The sequence below is a fragment of the Pristiophorus japonicus genome, chromosome 1, assembly GCF_044704955.1.
Source record: "Pristiophorus japonicus isolate sPriJap1 chromosome 1, sPriJap1.hap1, whole genome shotgun sequence".
NCBI classification, from domain to species: domain Eukaryota; kingdom Metazoa; phylum Chordata; class Chondrichthyes; family Pristiophoridae; genus Pristiophorus; species Pristiophorus japonicus.
The window spans coordinates 417,464,035-417,491,380 of NC_091977.1; the positions used below are offsets into that span (position 1 = coordinate 417,464,035).

General features: G+C 45.1%; 1 protein-coding gene across 2 annotated transcripts in view; it reads left to right on the plus strand.

Annotated features, from left to right (window-relative positions):
- LOC139275194 (acyl-protein thioesterase 1-like) overlaps positions 1-27,346 on the plus strand; it is a 248,433-nt gene that overhangs the window by 11,998 nt on the left and 209,089 nt on the right. For both annotated transcript variants that reach the window (XM_070892333.1, XM_070892323.1), the window contains exon 2: positions 14,509-14,540. In XM_070892333.1, coding sequence (XP_070748434.1) covers positions 14,509-14,540 — 32 coding nt within the window. The remainder of the gene's footprint in view (positions 1-14,508; positions 14,541-27,346) is intronic.

The following is a 27,346-nucleotide window of genomic DNA, read 5'->3' on the forward strand; positions in this document are numbered from 1 at the left end:
AATTTGTCAAACATGACTTCCCCTTTATAAATCCATGCTGACTCTGCCTGACCGAATTTTGACCAAATTTTGCTTTTCCAAATGTCCTGCTACTGATTCTTTAATAATGGACTCCAACATCTTCCCAACCACATATGTTAGGCGAACTGGTCTATAGTTTTGTGCTTTTTGTCTGCCTCTTTTTTTTTAAATAGGGGCGTTACATTTGCAGTTTTCCAATCTGCTGGGACCTCCCCAGAATCCAGGAAATTTTGGTAAATTACAACCAGTGCATCCACTATCCCCGCCGCTACTTCTCTTAAGACCCAAGGATGCAAGCCATCAGGTCCAGGGGATTTATCTGCCTTTAGTCCCATTATCTTACTGAGTATCACCTCCTTAGTGATTGTGATTGTGTTAAGTTCCTCCCCCTCCCTATAGCCCCTTGACTATTCACTGCTGGAATGCTATTCGTGTCCTCTGCCATAAAGACTGGTACAAAATATTTGTTCAGAGTTTCTGCCATCTCCATGTTTCCCATTACTAATTCTCAGGTCTTGTCCTCCAAGGGACGAACATTTACTCTAGCCACTCTTTTACTTTTTACATACCTATAGAAACTCTTGCTATCTTTTTTTATATTTTGTGCTAGTTTACTTTCTTTGGCCCCAAGTTTCCACACGCGGCAAAACAGGCGCCCCTCCGAGCTGGGTGTCAGTTTTTCGCGCCGAAAACGCGCCTGAAAAAAAAACGCGCTATTCTCGAGCGCTTTGCAGCTCGATGTCTGCTTGGCGTGGCGCACAGGGGGCGGAGCCTACCACTCGCGTCGATTTTGTAAGTAGGAGGGGGCGGGTACAATTCAAATGAGTTTTTTTCGTGCCGGCAACCCTGCGCGTTGGAGCATTCGCGCACGCGCAGTCTGAAGTAAACATTGGCACTCGGCCATTTTATAAAGTGCTGCAGAAAAAATGAAAATTTGTTTATTGAACCCTTGCAAAGGCTTGCATTTTAATTTTCTTGATATTTCTGTGTGTGAGGGTGAGGGAGTGCATTCTGTAATTAAAGATAGACTGTGATAAACGGGACACATGCACTTGTTTGAGACTATTCAAATTCTTTGTAGCTGTTCAATTTTTAACATTTTTTAATAAAACCACATTGCCCTTCCATGATCAGCACTGAGGCTTCTTGCAGCTTTCTCCCCCTGCCGTCCGTCGGGCCCGACGGCAAACGGCTGCCTGAAGCACTGAGGCTTCCTGCAGCTTTCTCCCTGCCTTCCCCCCCCCCCCCCCCGCCCCTGCCGTCCGTCGGGCCCGACGGCAAACGGCTGCCTGAAGCACTGAGGCTTCCTGCAGCTTTCTCCCTGCCTTCCCCCCCCCCCCCCGCCCCTGCCGTCCGTCGGGCCCGACGGCAAACGGCTGCCTCAAGTACTGAAGCTTCTTGCAGCTTTCTCCCTCCCTCCTCCTGCCGTCGGTCGGGCCCGACGGCAAACCGCTGCCTGAAAGGCCTGCCTGAAGCACTTTCACACAGGTTGGAACATGGTTTATTTAATCTTTTCTTTGCTTATAAATTTTTATTCAGGTTGGATTTATTTGTATAATATTTGTATAAGTATAACTAAGGATTTATTGTAGAATTTAATTACTTCCCTTCCCCCCCCCCCCCCCCCTCCACCCCACACCTCGTTCCCGACGCCTAATTTGTAACCTGCGCCTGATTTTTTAATGTGTAGACAAGGTTTTTTCAAGCCAACAAAAATCTTCACTTGCTCCATTCTAAGTTAGTTTGGAGTACGTTTTCATTGTGGAAACTTTCAAATCAGGCGTCAGTGGCCGGACACGCCCCCTTTTGAAAAAAAATTCTGTTCAAAACTGAAACTGTTCTACCTGACGAGAACGGCAGAAAACTTAAATGTGGAGAATTCCGATTTCTAAGATACTCCGTTCTCCACCAGTTGCTCCTAAAAATCAGGAGCAAATCATGTGGAAACTTGGGGCCTTTGTCTATCTTCCCTTTCGTAATCATTTTTTTAGTCATTCTTTGTTGACTTTTAAACGCTTGCCAGTCTTCTGTCCTCCCACTAGTTTTGGCCACATTGTATGCCCTTGTTTTACATTGGATACCGTCCTTTACTTTTTTAGTTAGCCATGGATGGCTATCTTTTCTCTTAGAAACATAGAAAATAGGTGCAGGAGTAGGCCATTCGGCCCTTCGAGCCTGCACTACCATCCAATAAGATCATGGCTGATCATTCCCTCAGTACCCCTTTCCTGCTTTCTCTCCATACCCCTTGATCCCTTTAGCCGTAAGGGCCATATCTAACTCCCTCCTGAATCTATCCAATGAACTGGCATCAACAACTCTCTGCGGCAAGGAATTCCACAGGTTAACAATTCTCTGAGTGAAGAAGTTTCTCCTCATCTCAGTCCTAAATGGCCTACCCCTTATCCTAAGACTATGTCCCGTGGTTCTGGACCTCCCCAACATTCTTCCCATATCTAACCTGTCCAGTCCCGTCAGAATCTTATACGTTTCTATGATATCCCCTCTCATCCTTCTAAACTCCAGTGAATAAAGGCCCAGTTGATCCAATCTCTCCTCATATGACAGTCCAGCCATCCCTGGAATTAGTCTGGTGAACCTTCGCTGCACTTCCTCAATAGCAAGAATGTCCTTCCTCCGATTAGGAGACCAAAACTGAACATAATATTCCAGGTGAGGCCTCACTAAGGCCCTGTACAACTGCAGTAAGACCTCCCTGCTCCTATACTCAAATCCCCTAGCTATGAAGACCAACATACCATTTGCCTTCTTCACCGCCTGCTGTACCTGCATGCCACCCTTTAATGACTGATGTACCATGACACCCAGGTCTCGTTGCACCGCCCCTTTTCCTAATCTGCCACGATTCAGATAATATTCTGCCTTTGTGTTTTTGCCCCCAAAATGGATAATCTCACATTTATCCACATTGTACTGCATCTGCCACTCGTTTGCCCACTCAACTAACCTGTCCAAGTTACGCTGCAGCCTCTTAGCGTCCCCCTCACAGCTCACACCGCCACCCAATTTAGTGTCATCTGCAAACTTGGAGATATTACACTCAATTCCTTCATCCAAATCGTTAATGTATATTGTAAAGAGCTGGGATCCCAGCACTGAGCCCTGCGGCACTCCACTAGTCACTGCCTGCCATTCTGAAAAGGACCCGTTTATCCCAGCTCTCTGCTTCCTGTCTGCCAACCAGTTCTCTATCCACGTCAGTACATTACCCCCAATACCATGTGCTTTGATTTTGCACACCAATCTCTTGTGCAAGACCTTGTCAAAAGCCTTTTGAAAGTCCAAGTACTCTATATCCACTGGTTCTCCCTTGTCCACTCCGCTAGTTACATTCTCAAAAAATTCCAGAAGATTCATCAAGCATGATTTCCCTTTCATAAATCCATGCTGACTTGGACCGATCCTGTCACTGCTTTCCAAATGCACTGCTATTTCATCCTTAATGATTGATTCGAACATTTTCCCACTACTGATGTCAGGCTAACCGTTCTATAATTACCCGTTTTCTCTCTCCCTCCTTTTTTAAAAAGTGGTGTTACATTTGCTACCCTCCAGTCCATAGGAACTGATCCAGAGTCGATAGACTGTTGGAAAATGATCACCAATGCATCCACTATTTCTAGGGCCACTTCCTTAAGTACTCTGGGATGCAGACTATCAGGCCCCGGGGATTTAACAGCCTTCAATCCCATCAATTTCCCTAACGCAATTTCCTGACTAATGAGGATATCCTTCAATTCCTCCTTCTTCTCACTGGACCCACTGTCCCCTAGTACATTCGGAAGGTTATTTGTGTCTTCCTTCGTGAAGACAGAACCAAGTATTTGTTCAATTGGTCTGCCATTTCTTTGTTCCCCATTATAAACTCACCTGAATCCGACTGCAAGGGACCTACATTTGTCTTCACTAATCTTTTTCTCTTCACATATTTATAGAAGCTTTTGCAGTCAGTTTTTATGTTCCCTGCAAGCTTCCTCTCGTACTCTATTTTCCCCCTCTTAATTAAACCCCTAGTCCTCCTCTGTTGAATTCTAAATTTCTCCCAGTCCTCAGGTTTGTTACTTTTTCTGTCCAATTTATATGCCACTCCTTGGTTTTAACACACACTTAATTTCCCTTGTTAGCCACGGTTGAGCCACCTTCCCCATTTTATTTTTACTCCAGACAGGGATGTACAATTGCTGAAGTTCATCCATGTGATCTTTAAATGTTTGCCATTGCCTATCCACCGTCAACCCTTTAAGTATCCTTTGCCAGTCTATTCTAGCCAATTCACGCCTCGTACCGTCGAAGTTACCTTTCCTTAAGTTCAGGACCCTAGTTTCCGAATTAACTGTCACTCTCCATCTTAATAAAGAATTCTACCATATTATGGTCACTCTTCCCCAAGGGGCCTCGCACAACAAGATTGTTAATTAGTCCCTTCTCATTACACATCACCCAGTCTAGGATGGCCAGCTCTCTAGTTGTTTCCTCGACATATTGGACTAGAAAACCATTCCTAATACACTCCAGGAAATACTCCTCCACTGCATTGCTACCAGTTTGGTTAGCCCCATCAATATGTACCGGTAGATTAAAGTCGCCTATGATAACTGCAGTACCTTTATTGCACACATCCCTTATTTCTTGTTTGATGCTGTCCCCAACCTCACTACTACTGTTTGGAGGTCTGTACACAGCTCCCACTAGCGTTTTCTGCCCTTTGGTATTCCGCAACTCCATCCATACAGATTCCACATCATCCAAGTTAATGTCCCTCATTATTGCATTAATTTCCTCTTGAACCAGCAACGCCACCCCGCCTCCTTTTCCTTTCTGCCTATCCTTCCTAAATGCTGAATACCCCTGGATGTTGAGTTCCCAGCCTTGGTCACCCTGGAGCCATGTCTCCGTGATGCCAATTACATCATATCCATTAACTACTGTCCGTGTAGTTAATTCGTCCACCTTATTCCGAATACTCCTCGCATTGAGGCACAGAGCCTTGAGCCCTTTCCTCCTCACTAGAATATATTTTTCTTGAGAGTTGTGAAATATCTCCTTAAATATACCCACTGTTCATCAACCATGCTACACTTTAATCTATTTTCCCAGTCTACTTTAGCGAACTCAGCTCTCATACCTTTATAGTCTCTTTATTTAAGCTTAGTCCACTGGTTAGAAATCCAACTTTCTCATCCTCCATCTGAATTTGAAATTCAATCATGCTATTCTCACTCATTCCAAGGGGATCCTTTACCAGGAGATTGTTTATTAATCCTGTCTCATTACACAGGACCAGATCTAAGATAGCCTGCCCCCTAGTTGGTTCTGTTACATACTGCTCAAGGAACCCGTCCCTTATGCACTCTGTGAACTCCTCCTCAAGGCTACCTTGACCAATTTGATTTGTCCAATCAATATGGAGATTAAAATCACCCATGATTATTGCTGTTCCCTTTTTACAAGCCCCCACTATTTCCCGGTTTATGCTCTGACCAACAGAGTTGCTACTGTTAGGCGACCTATAGACTACACTCACCAGTGACTTTTTCCCATTATTCCTTATCTTCACCCAAACTGTTTCAACATCCTGATAATTTGAGCCAATATTATTTCTTACTATTGCGGTGATTCCATCTTTTATCATTAGAGCTACCCCACCCCCTTTTCCTTTCTGTTTGTCCTTCCGGATTGTCTCATACCCCTGAATATTTAATTCCCAGTACCTTGCAACCACTTCTCTGTAATGGCTATCAGATCATACCCATTTGTCTCAATTTGTGCCATCAACTCATCTATTTTGTTACAAATGCTACGTGCATTTAGACATATGGGGCCCAAGTTTCCACATGATTTGCGCCTGATTTTTAGGAGCAACTGGTGGAGAACGGACTATCTTAGAAATCGGAATTCTCCACATTTTTTTTTCTGCAGTTCTAGTCAGGTAGAACAGTTCTACTTTGGAACAGAATTTTTTCTTCAAAAGGGGGCGTGTCCGGCCACTGACGCCTGATTTCAAAGTTTCCACAGTGAAAATGTACTCCAAACTAAAGTAGAATGGAGCAAGTGAAGATTTTTGTAGAACTGAAAAAACCTGTTCTACACATTAAAAAATCAGGTGCAGGTTACAAATTAGGCGTCCAGAACGAGGTGGGGGGGAGGGGGGGGAAGGGACGTCATTAAATTCTACAATAAATCCTTATTTATATTTCTACAAATATTATACAAATAAATCCAACCTGAATAAACATTTATAAGCAAAGAAAAGATTAAATAAACCATCTTCCTACCTGTGTGAAAGTGCTTCAGGCACGGAGAATGCTGCAGTCAGCCTGAGGCGCCCGTTCTTTCCCGCGCGGGGGGTGGGGAGGCGCCCGTTCTTCCCGCGGGGGGGAGGGGAGAGGAGGCGCCCGTTCTTTCCCGCGGGGGTGGGGGGGGGCGCCCGTTCTTCCCGCGGGGGCGGGGGAGGGGAGAGGAGGCGCCCGTTCTTTCCCGCGGGGGGGGGGGAGGGGGAAGGAGACAGTGAGAAGGCTGCAAGTGCTGATGTGCTGATGGCAATGTGCTTTTATTTTAAAAAAATTCAAAAATTAAACAGCTATAAAGAACTACAAAAATGGCCGAGTGCCAATGTTTTTTTCACACTGAGCATGCGCGAACGCTCCAACGTGCACGCGCAGCGTTGCCGGCAGGAAAAAAACTAATTTAAATAGTACCCGCCCCCTCCCACTTACAAAATCGGCGCAAGTGTAGGCTCCGCCCTCCTGGGCACCGCGCCAGGCAGACAAGGAGCTGCAGAATGCTCCAGAATCGCGATCTTTTTTTTAGGCGCCGTTTTAGGCGCGAAAAACGGGCGCCCAGCTCGGAGGGGCGCCCGTTTTTTATCGTGTGGAAACTTGGGCCCATTGCCTTTAAATTTGTTTACTCTTTTTTTTCTGCTTGCTTCCTCTCTCCTTCAAACTCACTTTCTTTATTTTTGCTTTCTAGTTCCAGCTTTACTCCCCTCCCTACTGAATCGATTTTCAGGTTCCCATCCCCCTGCCAAGCTAGTTTAAACCCTCCCCAACAGCACTAGCAAACCCCCCTGCAAGGATATTGGTCCCGGCTCTGTTGTAGTGCAACCAGTCCAGCTTGTACAGATCCCACCTCCCCCAGAAGCAGGCCCAATGCCTCAGGAAACTAAAGCCCTCCCAACTACACCATCTCTCCAGCCACATTTCATCTGCTCTATCCTATTTCTGTACTCACTAGCTCGTGGCACTGGGAGTAATCCGGAGATTAGTACCTTTTGAGGTCCTGCTTTTTAATCTCTCTCCTAGCTCCCTAAACTCTGCCTGCAGGACCTCATTCCTCTTCCTACCTATGTCATTGGTGCCGATGTGGACCACGACTTTTGGCTGTTCACTCTCTCCCTCCAGAATGCCCTGCAGCCGCTCAGTGACATCCTTGACCCTGGCTCCAGGGAGGCAACATACTATCCTGGAGTCACCTCTGCGGCTGTAGAAACGCCTGTCTGCTCCCCTGACTATGGAATCCCCTACCACTATAGCTCTCCATTCTTCTTCTTCCTCCTCCCCCCCACCCCCGTGCAGCTGAGCCACCCGTGATGCCGTGGATTTGGCTCTGGCTGCACTCCCCAGAGCCACCTTCGTCCCCACCGGTACTCCGAACAGGATAGCTGTTAGACAATTCTTTTCATATAGAATAGTAGGTCTATGGGACAAGTTGCTGGCTTGTGCAGTGAGTACTGATTAACTGTGTACCCTCGACTGCAGTGTTCCTGGTTGGGGGAAGATCACATCATAGAAGAGGTAGGTACCAATTGATGTAAGTCATGGACAGTAGTTTTATGGACTAGTTCTGATTGCCTAGCAGAATTGGAGAGGAGACTATGTGGCACCTAGCGGGTAAGGAGTCTTTTTGCGTGATGCATAAGGCATCACAACTGTATGGGACAGGTTTTATTTCATTTGTTATGCTTCTTTCTGTCCAATCCCATAAAAAATAAACACCACATAAAAACGCCAGTGATTTATTGGAACAATTGTGTTTCTTCTCCTCAATGTAATACTCAATTTTTCCTGAGTTTTCTTTTCTTTTTATGTATCCTTACAACAGCAGCAATGACCTACATTTATAGAGCACCTTTAACGTAGTAAAACGTCCCACGGCGTTTCACAGGAGCGTTATCAAAACAGAACTTGATACCGAGCCATATAAGGAGATGTTGGGGCAGATGAGGTCATAGAGGTAGATATTAACAAATGTCTTAAAGGAGGAAAGAGAGATGGAGGGGTTTAGGGAGGGAATTCCAGAGCTTAGAACCTAGGTAGCTGAAGGCATGGCCACCAATGGTGGAGCAATTAAAATCAGGGATGTTCAAGAGGCCAGAATTAGCAGAGTGCAGAGATCTATGTGGATTGTAGCGCTGGAGGAGATTACAGAGAAAGGGAAGATTTGAAAACAAGGATGCGAATTTTAAAATTGTGGCTTTGCTTAACTGGAAGCCAATGTAGGTCAGCGAGCACAGGGGAGACGGGTGAGCTAGGACATGGAAAGCAGAATTTTGGATGATCCCAAATTTATGGAGGGTAGAACTAGGGAGGCCGGCCAGGCGTGCGTTGGAATTGTCAGGTCTAGAGGTAAAAAGGTGTAGATGAGGGTTTAAGCAGCAGATAAGCTGAGGCAAGGGTGGAGACGGGCAATGTTCGGGAGGTGGAAATGGATGGTCTTAGTGATGGCACGGATATGAGGTAGGAAGCTTATCTCGTGATCAAATATAACGCCAAGGTTGCGATCAGACTGGGTTAGCCTCAAACAGTTGCCAGGAAGAGGGATGTAATCGGTGGCAAGGGAACAGAGTTTGTGGCGGGGACTGAAGACAGTGATTTTGATCTTCCCGATATTTCATTGGCCAAAATTTCTGAACGTGCAGTGCTGGATATTGGACAAGCAGTCTGACAGTATAGAGATCGTGGAGGGGTGGAGGAGAGGTACAGCTGGATATCATCAGCGTACATATGGGAACTTATGTTGTGTTGTCTGATAATTTCACTGAAAGGCAGCATGTAGATGGGAGGAGGCCAAGAACAGATCCTTGGGGGAGCAGGAAGGGAAGCCATTGCAGGTGATTCTACGATTAAGGCTGGAAAGATAGGAATAGAACCAGCTGAGTGCAGTCCCATCCAGCTGGACAACAGTGGAGAGGCGTCAGAGCAGAATTGTGTGGTCAATCATGTCAAAGGCTTCAGACAAATTGAGAAGGACGAGAAAGGATAGTTTACCTTTGTCACAATCACATAGGATTCATTTGTGACCTTGGTAAGAGCCGGTTCAGTACTGTAGTGAGGGTGGAAACCTGATTGGACGGATTCAGACATGGAGTTGCGCAAAAATGGGCATGGATTTCGGAGGTGGCAACATGTTCCAGGACTTGAGAGGAAAGGGAGATTGGAGATGGGGCGATAGTTTGCAAGGACGGAGGGGTGAAGGGTTGGTTTTTTGAGGGGAGGGTGGTGACGGCAGATTTGAGGGAGAGGGGGACAGTACCTAAAGGAGAGAGAACTGTTAACAATGTCAGCTAACATGGGAGCCAGCAAAGGAAGATGAGTGGTTAGCAGTTTAGTAGGAACAGGATTGAGCGAGAAGGTCTCATTGACAAGGTTAGCTTTTAGAGAGTTTCAGGGAAGATATGAGAGAAACTAGAGAAATATGCAAATTCAGGGTTAGCGCAGGGGGAAACTGAGAGGAAGTTAGGCCCGGTGGGCTGGGGAAGGGAGGTAAATAGCAGAGGCAGCTGAACGGATGTTGTTGATCTTTGTGACAAAAATGTACACAAGCTCCTCGCATTTATTGTTGGTGGTGGAGAAAAGAAGCTGGGTGTTATCTTAGCCTTCCTGAATGATCTTAGAATAGTGGGCAGTTTTAGCGATGGAGCACAGGACCCGGTAATGCTTTATATGACCCAGCCATATCTGGTGATGGATGGTTAAAGCAACCAAAGACGTTAAAGTATGTGACCCTTGGACTTAAGGGAGCGGAATGAGGGTTAAACCCAGGGACGGGGGGGACTAGGGTATAATGGTTTTAGTGAGGACAAGGGCATCAAAGATGGTGGAAAGGGTGATTGAGTAAATCAGTAGGTGCAGACATGTCATGAAGAATTGTATGCCAAAGGCTAGATAGTTGGGAATTTGAAAGTGCAATGATAAGGAACTTGAGGGAGAGTTTTTTTTCCAGGTGCAGTTACAGAAAGGAGTGGGTTGGGAGGGGGAAAGGGTATATAGGTAGAGAACGATACAAGGAAGTGATCAGAGATTGTCTTATCAGTGATATTTCCAACATCCGCAGTATCTTGCTTTTGTAAAATAAATAGAATGATCAGTTAAGCACTTGGGTAGAGAACAGAATGTGATTATATGGCACACATATTAGTCAGAGACAAAGGAATCGGAATGAGAGAAAATAAAGAAATATGAGACAGGGAGAGCTAAAGGGAAGCATGAAAAATCGGCATGGTAGAGCAGGCTACAGTGACCTGGGAGTCCAATGGAAGAAAAAAAGGAAGCAGATCACCCCACCAGATCTCTGGTTACCATGAGTGAACACCTGGACTGTTCTCTAAAGGAAGGGAATATGTATCTATCCAGACATTTTTTCTATACTTCAGGAACCAAATAATGTGCGTGCGTGTGTGTGTGGTGTGGGGGGGGGGGGGCGAGGGGGAGAGGGTGCAGGGAAGAGAATGTGAATCCAGGAAAGAATTGTATTCCCCCCCCTTCTTCCCCCCACTCCCACACAAACTCACTTTCTGTGTCCGCCCCGGAACAAAACCTCTCCCTCAAGTTCTTTCACACTGCACTTTCAAATTCCCAACTATCTAGCTTTTGGCCTACAATTCTTCATGACATTTCTGCAACTTTGTTGAGCTTTAACTGATGCACCATCTATTTGCCAATATTTAATATTTTCAATTTGTTTTTATGGATTGGGGAAAAGGAATTACTATCCTGATAGTTATTCCACCTGAGTAAATATCAACTTTTGCCTTCAGATATCCACCAGTAAGGCTTTCCTTTCTATAGAGCAGTTTGGAATAAGTAAAAGGTGCATAAATAATTAGTTATCAGCTACAAAATAAAAATGCTACACCTAACCAGTCAAAAACCACATCTTCTCTCCTAATCTTTTCAGCCCAAATGGTGTCCTGCACTAATGACAAGTTCTAATACTAAACTTGAAAATAAGTTAATCAATGATAAACTATGATTACCTAATATTTTCCAAAAGTAGGGGGAAACCACAACTACATTTGAAACTGATTAAGGGACAGAAACAAGTCCAACAACATTTGAAAAGTACTATCACTGAAGAAAGTACTATTGCACAAGAACTCTGATGAAAGGTCATCGACCTGAAACATTAACTCTGTTTCTCTCTCCACCGATACTGCTTGTCCTGCTGAGTGTTTACAGCATTTTCTGATTCTGTTTCTCTTCCTGTGTGTGTGTTTTTTTCTTTTTCCTTACTCCCTTTCCTTTGTCTTCCTCTTTATCTGCTGCTCATCTGTAATATCTCCTCGTCCTGATGCAGGGTCAAAGGACTGAAACATCAACTGCTACTTTTTATTTAAAAAAGTGATGCACAAGGATGATGCTGGGTTACCTCAGTGTCATCAACAGAACAAACACATTTACATGTGCCTCCCTTTTTAAGGGGCACAACTAATAAAGGAACTCAAACATAAAAGTAATTTTCAACAAAAAAATGGAAATTTGTAACACTAAATCATAATATTATTGCTCTTGTCAATAAGACACTCTATTCATTGTAGTGCCCATCGGTTACAGAAGGCCTCAAGTATACCGGTGGACGCCAAATGCTCCGATCTTCAGGGCCATCCACGTGCGGATAAGGCTGCGAAAGAGAGGCAGGCAGCCAGAGTGATACCTTCCCGCTCTCCACAAGCTATTATTAATGTGAAAATTGGCCAGCAACGTGGCGAGGAAGAGATACCCATGAGTTGCATCTCACTTTTAACCTCCCCAGAAGTTTCATGAAGTTGCTGCATTTGCACATTAATTGCCCATTAAATTCTCCACAGCGAGTCTGGTCTAGAAATGAGTAACATAAGTATCCTTTTAATTATGTGATAATTGTTAATGACTGCTAATCAACCTCTCTGGCCCAGAAAGGGAATAATTTAAATTGTTCAATCTCATTCCTGCATGTAGTAAATAGTTGTTGTAAATTTTAAAAATGTCTTTTTTTTTCCCCCCCTCACTTTTCCTTTCTTATCTCTCTCAACCCATTCTTTCTTTCTCTCTTTAATTTCTCTTTCTGTAACTGATTTGACATTGAATTCTCCCACTCTAATTCACCCTCCTTCTCAGTCCTTCCTCTGTTTATTTCTCAATCCTACAATCTCATTGGTTAAGGAGATACACAGTTTCCTCTGTAGAAAAGTCACCCGATCTGGATGAGGTACAACTAGATTGCTGAGGGAAGTAAGGGTGGAAATTGCAGAGGCTTTGGCCACAATCTTCCAATCATCCTTCGATCTGGGAGTGGTGACAGAGGACTGGAGGATAGTAAATGTTACACACTTCAAAAAAAAAGGGGAGAGGGATAAACCTGGCAAATCAGCCTGACTGCGGTGGTGGGGAAATGTCTAGAGACAGTAATCCAACACAGATTTGTTAATGGCAAATCATGAGTTTTTTGATGAAGTAATGGAGAGGGTTGATAAGGTAGTCCTGTTGATGTGTATCTGGACTTTGAAAAGTACCACATAATAAACTTGTTAGCAACATTTGAAATCCATGACATTGAAGGGGCAATGGCTGAGTGGATACAAGATTGGTGAACAATTTTTTTTAATACTGGAGGGAAGTATACAGTGGTGTTCCCCAGGGATCGCTATTAGGACCCCTGCTTTTTTTGTTATATATTAATAACCTTAACGTGGGTATACTGCGCATCATTTCAAAGTTTGCAGACGACACAAAACTCGGAAATGTAGTCAACACTGAGGAGGACAGTGACAGACTGGTGAAATAGGCAGACACATGAGAGATTAAATTTAATGCAGAGAAATGTGAAGTGATTCATTTTGTTAGGAACAATGAGAAGAGATGATATAAATTAGTGGTACAATTTTAAAGTGGGTGCAAGAGCAGAGAGACCTGGGGGTGTGTGTACACAAACCTTTGAATGCGGCACAACAAGTTGCAAAGGCTGTTAGAGGCATATGGGATCCTTGGTTTTATAAATAGAGGCATAGAATACAAAAGCAAGGAATTTATGCTAAACCTTTATAAAGTACTGGTTAAGCCCCAGCTGGAGTATTGTGGCCAATTCTGGGCACCGCATTTTAGGAAGGATGTCAAGGCCTTTGAGAGGGTGCATGAGAGCTTAACAAGAATGGTACCAGGGATGCAGTACCTATGATGACCTTTCATCATCAATCTGAAATGTTAACACTTTCTCTCTCCATAGATGCTGGCTGATCTGCTGAGTATTTCCAGCATTTTCTGTTTTTATTTCACATCAGCTTAAGCCACGTGATTTTCTTTTTAAACCTTCCACAGATGCATCAGTCTTTTTCTTTAAAGGGCAACTTGCCATCATATAGCAATCAAGACTGTCTCTCCCCTTCCCCTGCTTCTCACCCTGACCTCTAACCTTGCTCTACTTTCCCTCTTCACCTTTACAATCCTCCAGCCCTGCTCCACATTTTGCTTCTCTGCTCCTCAGTTTTCCCCATAGCCTCTAACATTGCAATGTGGCAACATCACATTAGAGAAGCTAGTAACTTATGCATGCACTTCCTGTCCAACTTCCCATTGTCATGTTATTTGGCCAAGTTTTCATGTGAAAATGTAACATTGAAACTCCCTATGTAAACATTTTGAAGGTCAATCCTTTATTTCAACAGTGTTTTGTAAGTTATTAACTTTGAAGGTCTATAGTTATAAATAGAAGATCTTTGTATGGTGTTAGGACAATATGTCAGTAACAGCCTGCATTACAACTATGAAACAAAATCAAATTTATAGAAATAATTTTAGACTTGAGAGTGCCAGTGCCGATGTACAAATCCCAACCTTCTCAAGTGATTATGCAGTGAACAAATATGACAAGATATGATTCTTTTAAATAACAAAAAGAAATGATTCCCCTAATTTGTTAGAAATGTTGGCTAATGTTTATATTGGTTATATTGTCACAAAAATTGTGTTAATCGAAATGACAATCATAAGTAAGTCAGAAACAGGTGTTCGATTTTGTTAATTTTAATTTTGACCGTGCATGAAAAAAAAGGCATGTCCTGATTATATGGAATTCTATGTCATTTCTATGAGCATTTTCTGTGTGGCAAATTTTTATTTGGGGTGTTTACATTGACAGAAATTACATAATTTACTAGTACCTGTAATGCCAATTTAAAAAATTCTTACAGGGTTTCTCCCCTTTCACTTGCAGGTTATTTTTCTACATGGATTAGGAGACACTGGGTAAGAGGAGACTTTTTTTCAATGACGTTCTGATGTACTATATATCACTTCAAAGATAGTACTGTGAAATTTAGTTATAGTTTGTCATGTAGAGTTCCTCAATGGCTCAATAAACAGACTCCAGTGTGGTATAGAGATCAAGAAGGTCCCATGTCTAATTCCTAATGTGTGCTAGGTTAGCTAATCCCAGACAGGGTGAGGATGGGACACTTCAATTGCCCTTGGTGTCCCTCATCTACAGATGGAGTAAAATTAGCTGCAGTTCCTGTACTTCTCCCTCCTCCCTCCCCCCGACACACACACACACACACACACACACACACACACACACACACACACACACACACACGTGAATGGGCCCATGTCGAAGTATTGATTAAGGACAGGGTTGGGCTCAGTTATGGTGTTCCTGCCACCATGATCAAATGGCATCCCAAAACTCACTTTCTGTGCTCGCACATGATGAGCATGCATGTGGATGAGCTATGAGGGGACTTACTGGCACAATGAATACCAGGCTACAACATCATTATTATTACTTGAATAATTCCATACATTCACTACAAAATTGAAAAACCTGAGACAATTATATTAGTGCCTACTGTAATAAAAAAGACACCAGATAGGGTTTAACTGAAAATGTAGACAAAACACACTGGCACATACTGTAGCTAATTATTGGAAACATTCATAAAATATCAGTTCTGGTCCATTCATCTGATGATGCTTACTTAGCATTAACCCGTCTAAATCTTTTGTATATTGGATAATATTTGATCATGGCTTATGTGGCCAAAGCAGCATGAAATACGAGCTTGTTCTCCTCTCTACATGGAATATGTAATTATTCTACACATGAGCATGAAGAGAACAGAACTGCTTTTCTGCAAGCCACTGGCAGCTAGTACTGCCTCTCTATAATTACCTTGGCAACTCCCTTACTGTGGCTGTCTTTAAGCAATCTGTACCATCAGTAATGTGTAGGAGAGGCGGGTGTGCGAGCAGTAGGGAGTCCGGAGACGTCGGAGCGGCCTATAAAGGCCCAGCAGTCGTCGAGGCGGGAGTGCGAGCAGCGGGGAGTTTGGGGACGTCGGAGCAGCCGATAAAGGCCCATCAGTCGTTGAGGAGGCGGGAGTGCGAGCAGCGGGGAGTCCGGGGACATCAGAGTGGCCAAAAGAAGCCCATCAGTCGTCGAGGAGCCCAGAGTGCGAGCAGTGGGGACTCCGGGGACGTCGGAGCATCCTATAAAGGACCAGCAGCGTCGGAGGGGCAGGTGTGCAAACAGCAGGGAGTCCGAGGACGTCGGAGCAGCCTATAAAGGCCTATCAGTCATCGAGGAGGTGGGAGCCCGAGCAGCGGGGAGTCCGGGGACGTCGGAGTGGCCTATAAAGGCCAGACGGTGCAGCTGCAGCAGGGAGAGAAGGCAAAAAAGAAGCAGAAAGAAATCAAAAGGTGACGTCACAGCCAAGGGGGTAAGTGATTGGCTGGTGATTGGTGAGTAGTTTTTCTTTTTCTTTATCAGTAAGTAACTATTAGCATTATTGTTGTCAAATTAAGTTAATCTAGGAGTTAATTCATGGCAGGAGAGCTTGGACACGTGTTATGCTCCTCTTGTACTATGTGGGAAGTCAGGGACGCTTCTAGTGTCCCTGACGACTACATATACGGGAAGTGTATCCGGCTGCTGCAGCTCCTGACAGACCGCATTGTGGCACTGGAGCTGTAGGTGGATTCACTCTGGAGCATCCACGATGCTGAGAATGACGTGAATAGCACGTTTAGTGAGTTGGTCTTCCCGCAGGTAAAGGTTACAAAGCCAGATAGGGGACGGGTGACCAACAGGAAGAGCAGTTGAAATAAGGTAGTGCAGGAATCCCCTGCGGTCATCCCCTGCAAAACAGATACACCGCTTTGGGTACTGTTGAGGGGGATGATACAACGGGGGAGAGCAGCAGCAGCCAAGTTCATGGTACCGTGGGTGGCTCTGCTGCACAGGAGGACAGGAAAAAGAGTGGGAGAGCTATAGAGATAGGGGATTCAATTGTAAGGGGAATAGATAGACATTTCTGCGGCCGCAACCGAGACTCCAGGGTGGTATGTTGCCTCCTTCGTGCAAGGGTCAAGGATGTCTCTGAGCGGGTGCAGGACATTTTGATGGGGGAGGGTAAACAGCCAGTTGTCGTGGTGCATATAGGTACCAACGATATAAGTAAAAACGGGATGAGGTCCTACTCGGTGAATTTAGGGAGCTCGGAGCTAAATTTAAAAAGTAGGACCTCAAAAGTCGTAATCTCAGGATTGCTACCAGTGCCACGTGCTAGTCAGAGTAGGAATCGCAGGATAGCTCCGATGAATATGTGGCTTGAGGGCTGGTGCAGAGGGGAGGGATTCAAATTCCTGGGACACAGGAACTGGATCTGGGGGAGGTACAAAATGAACGGTCTGCACGTGGGCAGGACCGGAACCAATGTTTGCTAGTGCTGTTGGGGTGCGGTTAAACTAATATGGCAAGGGGATGGAAACCTATGCAGGGAGACAGAGGAAAGTAGAATGGGGGCAGATGCAAAAGATAGAAAGAAGAAAAGTAAAAGTGGATGGCAGAGAAACCCAAGGCAAAAAGGGCCACATTGCAGCAAAATTCTAAAGGGGCAAAGTATGTTAAAAAGACAAGTCTGAAGGCTCTGTGCCTCAATGCGAGGAGTATTCTCAATAAGGTGGACGAATTAACTGCGCAGATAGCAGTTAACGGGTATGATGTAATAGGCATCACAGAGACATGGTTCCAGGGTGACCAAGGCTTGGGAACTTAACATCCAGGGGTATTCAACATCTAGGAAGGATAGACAGAAAGGAAAAGGAGGTGGGGTGGTGTTGCTGATTAAAGAGGACATTAATGCAATAGTAAGGAAGGACATTAGCTTGGATGATGTGGAATCGGTATGGGTGGAGCTACGGAATACCAAAGGGCAGAAAACGTTAGTGGGAGTTGTGTACAGACCACCAAACAGTAGTAGTGAGGTTGGGGACAGCATCAAACAAGAAATTAGGGATGTGTGCCATAAAGGTACAGCAGTTATCATGGGCGACTTTAATATACATATTGATTGGACTAATCAAACTGGTAGCAATGCAGTGGAGGAGGATTTCCTGGAGTGTATTAGGGATGGTTTTCTAGACCAATATGTCAAGGAGCCAACGAGAGGACTGGCCATCCCAGACTGGGTGATGTGTAATAAGAAAGGACTAATTAGCAATCTTGTTGTGCGAGGCGCCTTGGGGAAGAGTGACCATTATATGGTAGAATTCTTTATGAAGATGGAGAGTGACACAGTTAATTCAGAGACTAGGGTCCTGAACATAAGGAAAGGTAACTTCGATGGTATGAGACGTGAATTGGTCCGAATAGACTGGCGAGTGATACTTAAAGGGTTGACGGTGGATAGGCAATGGCAAACATTTAAAGATCACATGGATGAACTTCAACAATTGTACATCCCTGTCTGGAGTAAAAATAAAATGGGGAAGGTGGCTCAAATGTGGCTAACAAGAGAGGGAAATTAAGGATAGTGTTAAATCCAAGGAAGAGGCATATAAATTGGCCAGAAAAAGTAGCAAACCTGAGGACTGGAAGAATTTTATGATACAGCAGAGGAGGACAAAGGGTTGAATTAGGAGGGGAAAATAGAGTATGAGAGGAAGCTTTCTGGGAACATAAAAACTGACTGCAAAAGCTTCCATAGCTATGTGAAGAGAAAAAGATTAGCGAAGACAAACATAGGTCCCTTGCAGTCAGATTCAGGTGAACTTATAATGGGGAACAAAGAAATGGCGGACCAGTTAAACAAATACTTTGGTTCGTCTTCACGAAGGAAGACACAAACAACCTTCCGGAAATACGAAGGGACCGACGGTCTAGTGAGAAGGAGGAACTGACGGAAATCCCTTATTAAGTGGGAAATTGTGTTCGGGACATTGATGGGATTGAAGGATGATAAATCCCCGGGGCCTGATTTTCTGCATCCCAGAGTACTTAAGGAAGTAGCCCTCGAAATAGTGGATGTATTTGTGATCATTTTCCAACAGTCTATCAACTCTGGATCAGTTCCTATGGACTGGAGGGTAGCTAATGTAACACCACTTTTTAAGAAGGGAGGGAGAGAGAAGGTGGGTAATTATAGACCGGTTAGCCTGACATCAGTAGTGGGGAAAATGTTGGAATCAATTATTAAAGATGAAATAGCAGCACATTTGGAAAGCAGTGACGGGATCGGTCCAAGTCAGCATGGATTTATGAAGGGGAAATCCTGCTTGACAAATCTTCTGGAATTTTTTGTGGATGTAACTCGTTGAGTGGACAAGGGCGAACCAGTGGATGTGGTGTATTTGGACTTTCAAAAGGCTTTTGACAAGGTCCCACACAAGAGATTGGTGTGCAAAATTAAAGCACATGGTATTGGGGGTAATGTACTGACGTGGATAGAGAACTGGTTGGCAGACAGGAAGCAGAGAGCTGGGATAAATGGGTCCTTTTCAGAATGGCAGGCAGTGACAAGTGGGGTGCAGCAGGGCTCGGTGCTGGGGCCCCAGCTATTTACAATATACATCAATGATTTGGATGAGGGAATTGAGTTGTAATATCTCCAAGTTTGCAGATGACACTAAGCTGGGTGGCAGTGTGAGTTGTGAGGAGGACGGGAAAAGGCTGCAGGGTGACTTGGACAGGTTAGGTGAGTGGGCAAACGAGTGGCAGATGCAGTATATTGTGGATCAATGTGAGGTTATCCACGTTGGTGGCAAAAACACGAAGGCAGAATATTATCTGAATGGCGGCAGATTAGGAAAAGGGGAGATGCAACGAGACCTGAGTGTCATGGTACATTAGTCATTGAAAGTTGGCATGCAGGTACATAGAAACATAGAAAAATAGGTGTTGGGGGAGTCCAGAACCAGGGAACACAGTCGAAGGATAATGCGTAGGACATTTAGGACTGAGATAATGAGAAACTTCTTCACTCAGAGAGTTGTTAACCTGTGGAATTCCCTGCCGCAGAGAGTTGTTGATGCCAGTTCATTGGATATATTCAAGCGGGAGTTAGATGTCGCCCTTACGGCTAAGGAGGTCAAGGGGCATGGAGAGAAAGCAGGAATGGGGTACTGAGGGAACGATCAGCCATGATCTTATTGAATGGTGGTGCAGGCTTGGAGGGCCGAATGGCCTACTCCTGCACCTATTTTTCTATGTACCTGAATGCTAACTTTCAATGAATGATGAACCATGACACCCAGGTCTTGTTGCACCTCCCCATTTCCTAATCTGCCGCCATTCAGATAATATTCTGTCTCCGTGTTTTTGCCCCCAAAGTGGATAACCTCTCATTTATCCACATTATACTGCATCTGCCATGCATTTGCCCACTCACCTAACCTGTCCAAGTCACCCTGCAGCCTCTTAACGTCCCCCTCACAGCTCACACCGCCACCCAGTTTAGTGTCATCTGCAAACTTGGAGATATTGCACTCAATTCCTTTATTTAAATCATTGATGTATATTGTAAAGAGCTGGGGTCCAAGCACTGAGCCCTGCGGCACTCCCCTAGTCACTGCCTGCCATTCTGAAAAGGACCCGTTTATCCTGACTCTCTGCTTCCTGTCTGCCAACCAGTTCTCTATCCACGTCAGTATATTACCCCCAATACGATGTGCTATAATTTTTCAGACCAAACTCTTGTGTGGGACCTTGTCAAAAGCCTTTTGAAAGTCCAAATACACAACATCCACCGGTTCTCCCTTGTCCACTCTACCAGTTACATCCTCAAAATTTTTCGAAGATTTGTCAAGCAGGATTTCCCTTTCATAAATCCATGCTGACTTGGACCGATCCCGTCACTGCTTTCCAAATGTGCTGCTATTTCACCTTTAATAATTGATTGCAACAGTTTCCCCACTACTGATATCAGGCTAACCGGTCTATAATTACCCACCTTCTCTCTCCTTCCCTTCTTAAAAAGTGGTGTTACATTAGCTACCCTCTAGTCCATAGGAACTGATCCAGAGTTGATAGACTGCTGGAAAATGATCACCAATGCATCCACTATTTCGAGGGCTACTTCCTTAAGTACTCTGGGATGCAGACTATCAGGCCCCGGGGATTTATCGGCCTTCAATCTCTTCAATTTTCCGCCTAATAAGGATTTCCTTCAGTTCCTCCTTCTCACTAGACCCTCGGTCCCTTCGTATTTCCGGAAGGTTATTTGTGTCTTCCTTCATGAAGACAGAACCAAAGTATTTGTTTAACTGGTCCGCCACTTCTTTGTTCCCCATTATAAATTCACCTGAATCAGACTGCAAGGGACCTACGTTTGTCTTCGCTAATCTTTTTCTCTTCACATATTTATAGAAGCTTTTGCAGTCAGTTTTTATGTTCCCGGCAAGCTTCTTCTCGTACTCTATTTTCCCCCTCTTAATTAAACCCTTTGTCCTCCTCTGCTGAATTCTAAATTTCTCCCAGTCCTCAGGTTTGCTGCTTTTTCTGGCCAATTTATATGCCTCTTCCTTGGATTTAACACAATCCTTAATTTCCTTTGTTAGCCACGGTTGAGCCACTTTCCCCGTTTTATTTTTACTCCAGACAGGGATGTACAATTACTGAAGTCCATCTATGTGATCTTTAAGTGTTTGCCATTGCCTATCCACCGTCAATGCTTTAAATATCATTTGCCAGTCTATTCTAGCCAATTCACGCCTGAAACCATCGAAGTTACCTTTCCTTAAGTTCAGGACCTTAGTTTCTGAATTAACTGTGTCCTTCTCCATCTTAATAAAGAATTCTATCATATTATGGTCACTCTTCCCCAAGGGGCCTCGCACAACAAGATTGCTAATTAGTCCTTTCTCATTACACATCACCCAGTCTAAGATGGCCAGCTCCCGAGTTGGTTCCTCGACATATTGGTCCAGAGAACCATCCCTAATACACTCCAGGAAATCCTCCTCCACCGCATTGCTACCAGTTTGGTTAGCCCAATATGTAGATTAAAGTCACCCATGATAATTGCTGTACCTTTATTGCACGCATCCCTAATTTCTTCTTTGATGCTGTCCCCAACCTCACTAGTACTGTTTGGTGGTCTGTACACAACTCCTACTAGCATTTTCTGCCCTTTGGTATTCCGTAGCTCCACCCATATCGATTTCACATCATCCAAGCTAATGTCCTTTTCTTATTATTGCATTAATTTCCTCTTTAACTAGCAATGCCACCCCGCCTCCTTTTCTTTTCTGTCTATCCTTGCTAAATGTTGAATACCCCTGGATGTTGTGTTCCCAGCCTTGGTCACCCTGGAGCTATGTCTCCGTGATGCCAATTACATCATACCTGTTAACTGCTATCTGCGCAGTTTATTCGTCCACCTTATTGCGAATACTCCTCGCATTGAGGCACAGAGCCTTCAGGCTTATCATTTCTAACACACTTTGCCCCTTTAGAATTGTGCTGTAATGTGGCCCTTTTTGCTTTTTGCCTTGGGTTTCTCTGCCCTCCACTTTTACTTTTCTTTTTTCTATCTTTTGCTTCTGCCCCCATTCTACTTCCCTCTGTCTCCCTGCATAGGTTCCCATCCTCCTGCCATATTAGTTTAACTCCTCCCCAACGGCACTAGCAAACACTCCCCCTTTGACATTTGTTCCGGTCCTGCCCACGTGCAGACCGTCCGTTTTGTACTGGTCCCATCTCCCCCAGATCCGGTTCCTATGTCCCAGGAATTTGAATCCCTCCCTTCTGCACCACTCCTCAAGCCACGTATTCATCTGAGCTATCCTGCGATTACTACTCTGACTAGCACGTGGCACTGGTAGCAATCCTGAGATTACGACTTTTGAGGTCCTACTTTTTAATTTAGCTCCTAGCTCCCTAAATTCGTCTTGTAGGACCTCATTCCGTTTTTTACCTGTATCGTTGGTACCCATATGCACCATGGCAACTGGCTGTTTACCCTCCCCCTTCTAAATGTCCTGCACCCGCTCAGAGACATCCTTGACCCTTGCACGAGGTAGGTAACATACCATCCTGGAGTCTCGGTTGCGGCTGCAGAAATGTCTATCTATTCCCCTTACAATTGAATCCCCTATCACTATAGCTCTCCCACTCTTTTTCCTGCCCTCCTGTGCAGCAGAGCTAGCCACGGTGCCATGAATTTGGCTGCTGCTGCCCTCCCCGATGAGTCAACCCCCTCAACAGTACCCAAAGCGGTGTATCTGTTTTGCAGGGGGATGACCGCAGGGGACCCTGCACTACCTTCCTTGCACTGCTCTTCCTGTTGGTCACCCATTCCCTATCTGGCTGTGTACCCTTTACCTGCAGTAAGACCAACTCACTAAACATGCTATTCACGTCATTCTCAGCATCGTGGATGCTCCAGAGTTCATCCACCCTCAGCTCCACTGCCGCAATGGGGTCCGTCAGGTGCTGCAGGCGGATGCACGTCCCGCACATGTAGTCGTCAGGGACACCGAAAGCGTCCCTGACTTCCCACATAGTGCAGGAAGTGCATAACATGTGTCCGAGCTGTCCTGCCATGACTTAGCCCTTAGATAAACTTAATTTGGCAACAATAATGCGAATAGTTACTTACTGATAAAGAAAAGAAATAGAAAAAACTACTTGCCAATCACTTACCCCCTTGCTGTGACGTCACCTTTCGATTTCTTTGTACTTCTTTTTTGCCTTCTCTCCCGGCTGCAGCTGCACCGACTGGCTCCTCCTCCGACGTTGGGCCTTTATAGGCTTTCCCCGGACTCCCGCTGCTCGGACTGCCGCTCCTCCTCCGACGTTGGGCCTTTAAAGGCCTCCCCCGGACTCCTCCTGCTTGGACTAAGAACATAACAATTTGGAACAGGAGTCGGCCATCTAGCCCCTCGAGCCTGCTCCGCCACTCAACAAGATCATGGCTGATCTGGCCGTGGACTCAGCTCCACTTACCCGCCCGCTCCCCATAACCCTTAATTCCCTTATTGGTTAAAAATCTATCTATCTGTGATTTGAATACATTCAATGAGCTAGCCTCAACTGCTTCCTTGGGCAGTGAATTCCACAGATTCACAACCCTCTGGGAGAAGAAATTCCTTCTCAACTCGGTTTTGAGGCTGTGCCCCCTAGTTCTAGTCTCCCCGACCAGTGGAAACAACCTCTCTGCCTCTATCTTGTCTATCCCTTTCATTATTTTAGATGTTTCTATAAGATCACCCCTCATCCTTCTGAACTCCAATGAGTAAAGACCCAGTCTACTCAATCTATCATCATAAGGTAACCCCCTCATCTCCGGAATCAGCCTAGTGAATCGTCTCTGTACCCCCTCCAAAGCAAGTATATCCTTCCTTAAGTAAGGTGACCAAAACTGCACGCAGTACTCCAGATGCGGCCTCACCAATACCCTGTACAGTTGCAGCAGGACCTCCCTGCTTTTGTACTCCATCCCTCTCGCAATGAAGGCCAACATTCCATTCGCCTTCCTGATTCCCAAAAAGTTAGCTTGCAGGTGCAGCAGGTATTCATGCACAAGGACCCCCAGGTCCCTCTGCACCGCAGCATGTTGTAATTTCTCCCCATTCAAATAATATTCCCTTTTACTGTTTTTTTTTCCCCAAGGTGGATGACCTTCCATTTTCCGACATTGTATTCCATCTGCCAAACCTTAGCCCATTCGCTTAACCTATCTTAATCTCTTTGCAGCCTCTCTGTGTCCTCTACATAACCTGCTTTCCCACTAATCTTTGTGTCATCTGCAAATTTTGTTACACTACACTCTGTCCCCTCTTCCAGGTCATCTATGTATATTGTAAACAGTTGTGGTCCCAGCACCGATCCCTGTGGCACACCACTAACCACCGATTTCCAACCCGAAAAGGACCCATTTATCCCGACTCTCTGCTTTCTGTTAGCCAGCCAATTCTCTATCCATACTAATACATTTCCTCTGACTCCGCATACCTTTGTCTTCTGCCGTAACCTTTTGTGTGGCACCTTATCGAATGCCTTTTGGAAATCTAAATACACCACATCCATCGGTACACCTCTATCCACCATGCTCGTTATATCCTCAAAGAATTCCAGTAAATTACTTATCCACCTAGCTTTGCATCGTCAGCATACTTGGATACATTACACTCTGCCCCCTCATCAAGTCATTGACAAATAGCTGAGGCCCAAACACTGATCTTTGTTGCACCCCTCTAGTTACAGCCTGCCAACCTGAAAATGATCTGTTTTCTTCCTACTCTCTGTTTTCTGTCCATTAACCAATCCTCAATTTATGCTAATATATAACCCCCAATCCCATGAGCCTTAATTTTGTGTAATAACCTCTTGTGTGGCACCTTATTGAATGCTTTCTGAAAATCCAAATACTCTACTTCTACTGGTTCCCCCTTATCTACTCTCCTAGTTACAACCTCAAAAAGCTCTAACATTTGTCACATACGATTTTCCTTTCATAAATCCGTATTGACTCTGCCCAATCATAGGATTTTCTTAACTGCCCTGTTAACACGTCCCTAGTAATGGATTTTAGCATTTTCTCTACAACTGATGTCAGGCTAGCTAGCTGGCCTATAGTTTCCATCTTTCTCTATCCTCATTTCTTGAATAGCAGGGGTACGTTTGCTACCTTCCAATCTGTGCGGACCATTCTAAAATCTAAGGAATTCTGGAAGATCAAAACCACTGTATCTCTAGCCACCTCTTTTAAAATCCCAGGATGTAGCCCATCAGGTCCAAGGAATTTGTCGGCTTTTATTCCCATTAATTTCTCCAGTGCTATTTCTTTACTGATACTAATTTCTTTAAGTTCCTCATTATCGCTAGATCCTTGGTTCCCCACTATATTTCTGGAATGTTTTTTGGAAAACAGTAACTAGTGAGGTGCCACAGAGATTGGTGCTGGGGCCTCAACTATTTACAATCTATATTAATTACTTGGATGAAAGGATTGAGTGTAATGTAGCCAAGTTTGCTGATGATACAAAGTTGGATGGGAAAGCAAATGAGGAGGACATAAAGAATCTGCAAAGGGATATAAGAGAAGCTAATTGGCAAACATTTGGCAGATGGAGTATAATGTGGGCAAGTGTGAGGTTATCCACTTTGGCAGAAAAATAAAAAAACACATTATTATTTAAATAGAGGGAAATTACAAAATACTGCAATACAGAGAGTCCCTGGGGGTCCTTGTGCAGGAAACACAAAAAGTTAGTATGCAGCTACAGCAAGTCATTAGGAAGGCAAATGGAATATTGGCCTTTATTGTAAGGGGGATGGAGTTTTAAAGCAGAGCAGTCCTGCTACAACTATACATCATCATCATCATAGGCAGTCCCTCAGAATCAAGGAAGACTTGCTTCCACTCCCAAAGTGAGTCCTTTGGTGGCTGAACAGTCCAGTGCGAGAGCCACAGACCCTGTCACAGGTAGGACAGACATTTGGGGGGGGGTGGTGGGACTGATTTGCCGCACACTCCTTCCGCTGCCTGTGCCTGACCTCTTCACGCTCGCGGCGTTGAGATTCGAAGAGCTCAATGTCCTCCCGGATGCACTTTCTCCACCTCGGGCGGTCTTCGGCCAGGGACTCCCAGGTGACAGTGGTGATGTCGCACTTTACCAGGGAGGCTTTGAGGTTGTCCTTGTAACGTTTCTGCTGCCCACCTTTGGCTCGTTTATCGTGAAGGAGCTCCGCATAAAGCAATTGCTTTGGGAGCCTCGTGTCTGGCATGTGAACTATGTGGCCTGCCCAGCAAAGGCGATCGAGTGTGGTCAGTGCTTCAATGCTGGGGATGTTAGCCTGGACTGATGTTGGTGCGCCTGTCCTCCCAGGGGATTTGCAGGATCTTGCAGAGACATCGTTGGTGATATATCTCCAGCGACTTGAGGTGTCTTCTCTACATCGTCCATGCCTCTAATCCATACAGGCGGCCGGGTATTACTACAGCCTTGTAGACCATGAGCTTGGTGGTAGATTTGATGGCCTGGTCTTCGAACACTCTTTTCCTCAGGCGGCCAAAGGCTGCACTGGCGCACTGGAGGCAATGTTGAATCTCCACATCAATGTCTGCCTTTGTTGATCGGGAGGTATGGGAAGTGGTCCACGTTGTCGAGGGCCATGCCATGAATCTTGATGACCGGGGGGCAGTGCTGTGCGGTTCGGACAGGCTGGTGGGGGACCTTTGTCTTGCAGATGTTAAGTGTAAGGCCCATGCTTTCATATGCCTCGGTGAATACATTGACTATATCCTGGAGTTCAGCCTCAGAATCTACGCAGGCGTGTACTGTAGCTCAACAACGGAGGTTGGGGTGATCTTCGACCTGGCCTGGAGGCGGCGTAGGTTAAACAGCTTCCCACTGGTTCTGTAGTTTAGTTCCACTCCAGCGGGGAGCTTGTTGACAGTGAGGTGGAGCATGGCAGCGAGGAAGATTGAGAAGAGGGTTGGAGCAATGACACAGACCTGTTTGACCCCGATCCAGACGTGGATTGAGTCTGTAATGGAACCGCTGGTAAGGATCATGGCCTGCATGTCGTCGTGGAGCAAGCGAAGGATGTTGACAAACTTTTGGGGGAGAAGGACGCTCCATAAGCCCTCACGGTTGACCGTATCAAAGGCCTTTCTTTGTAAGATCGAAAAAGACCATGAGTAAGTCTAACGCTGCTCCCTGCATTTTTCCTGAATTAGCACAGGAGATACAACAACTGGCCGACAGCCACAATATGCGAGGATTCTTCATTGCCACCTGCAAACTCCCAAGGCCCCACCCCACTCCTG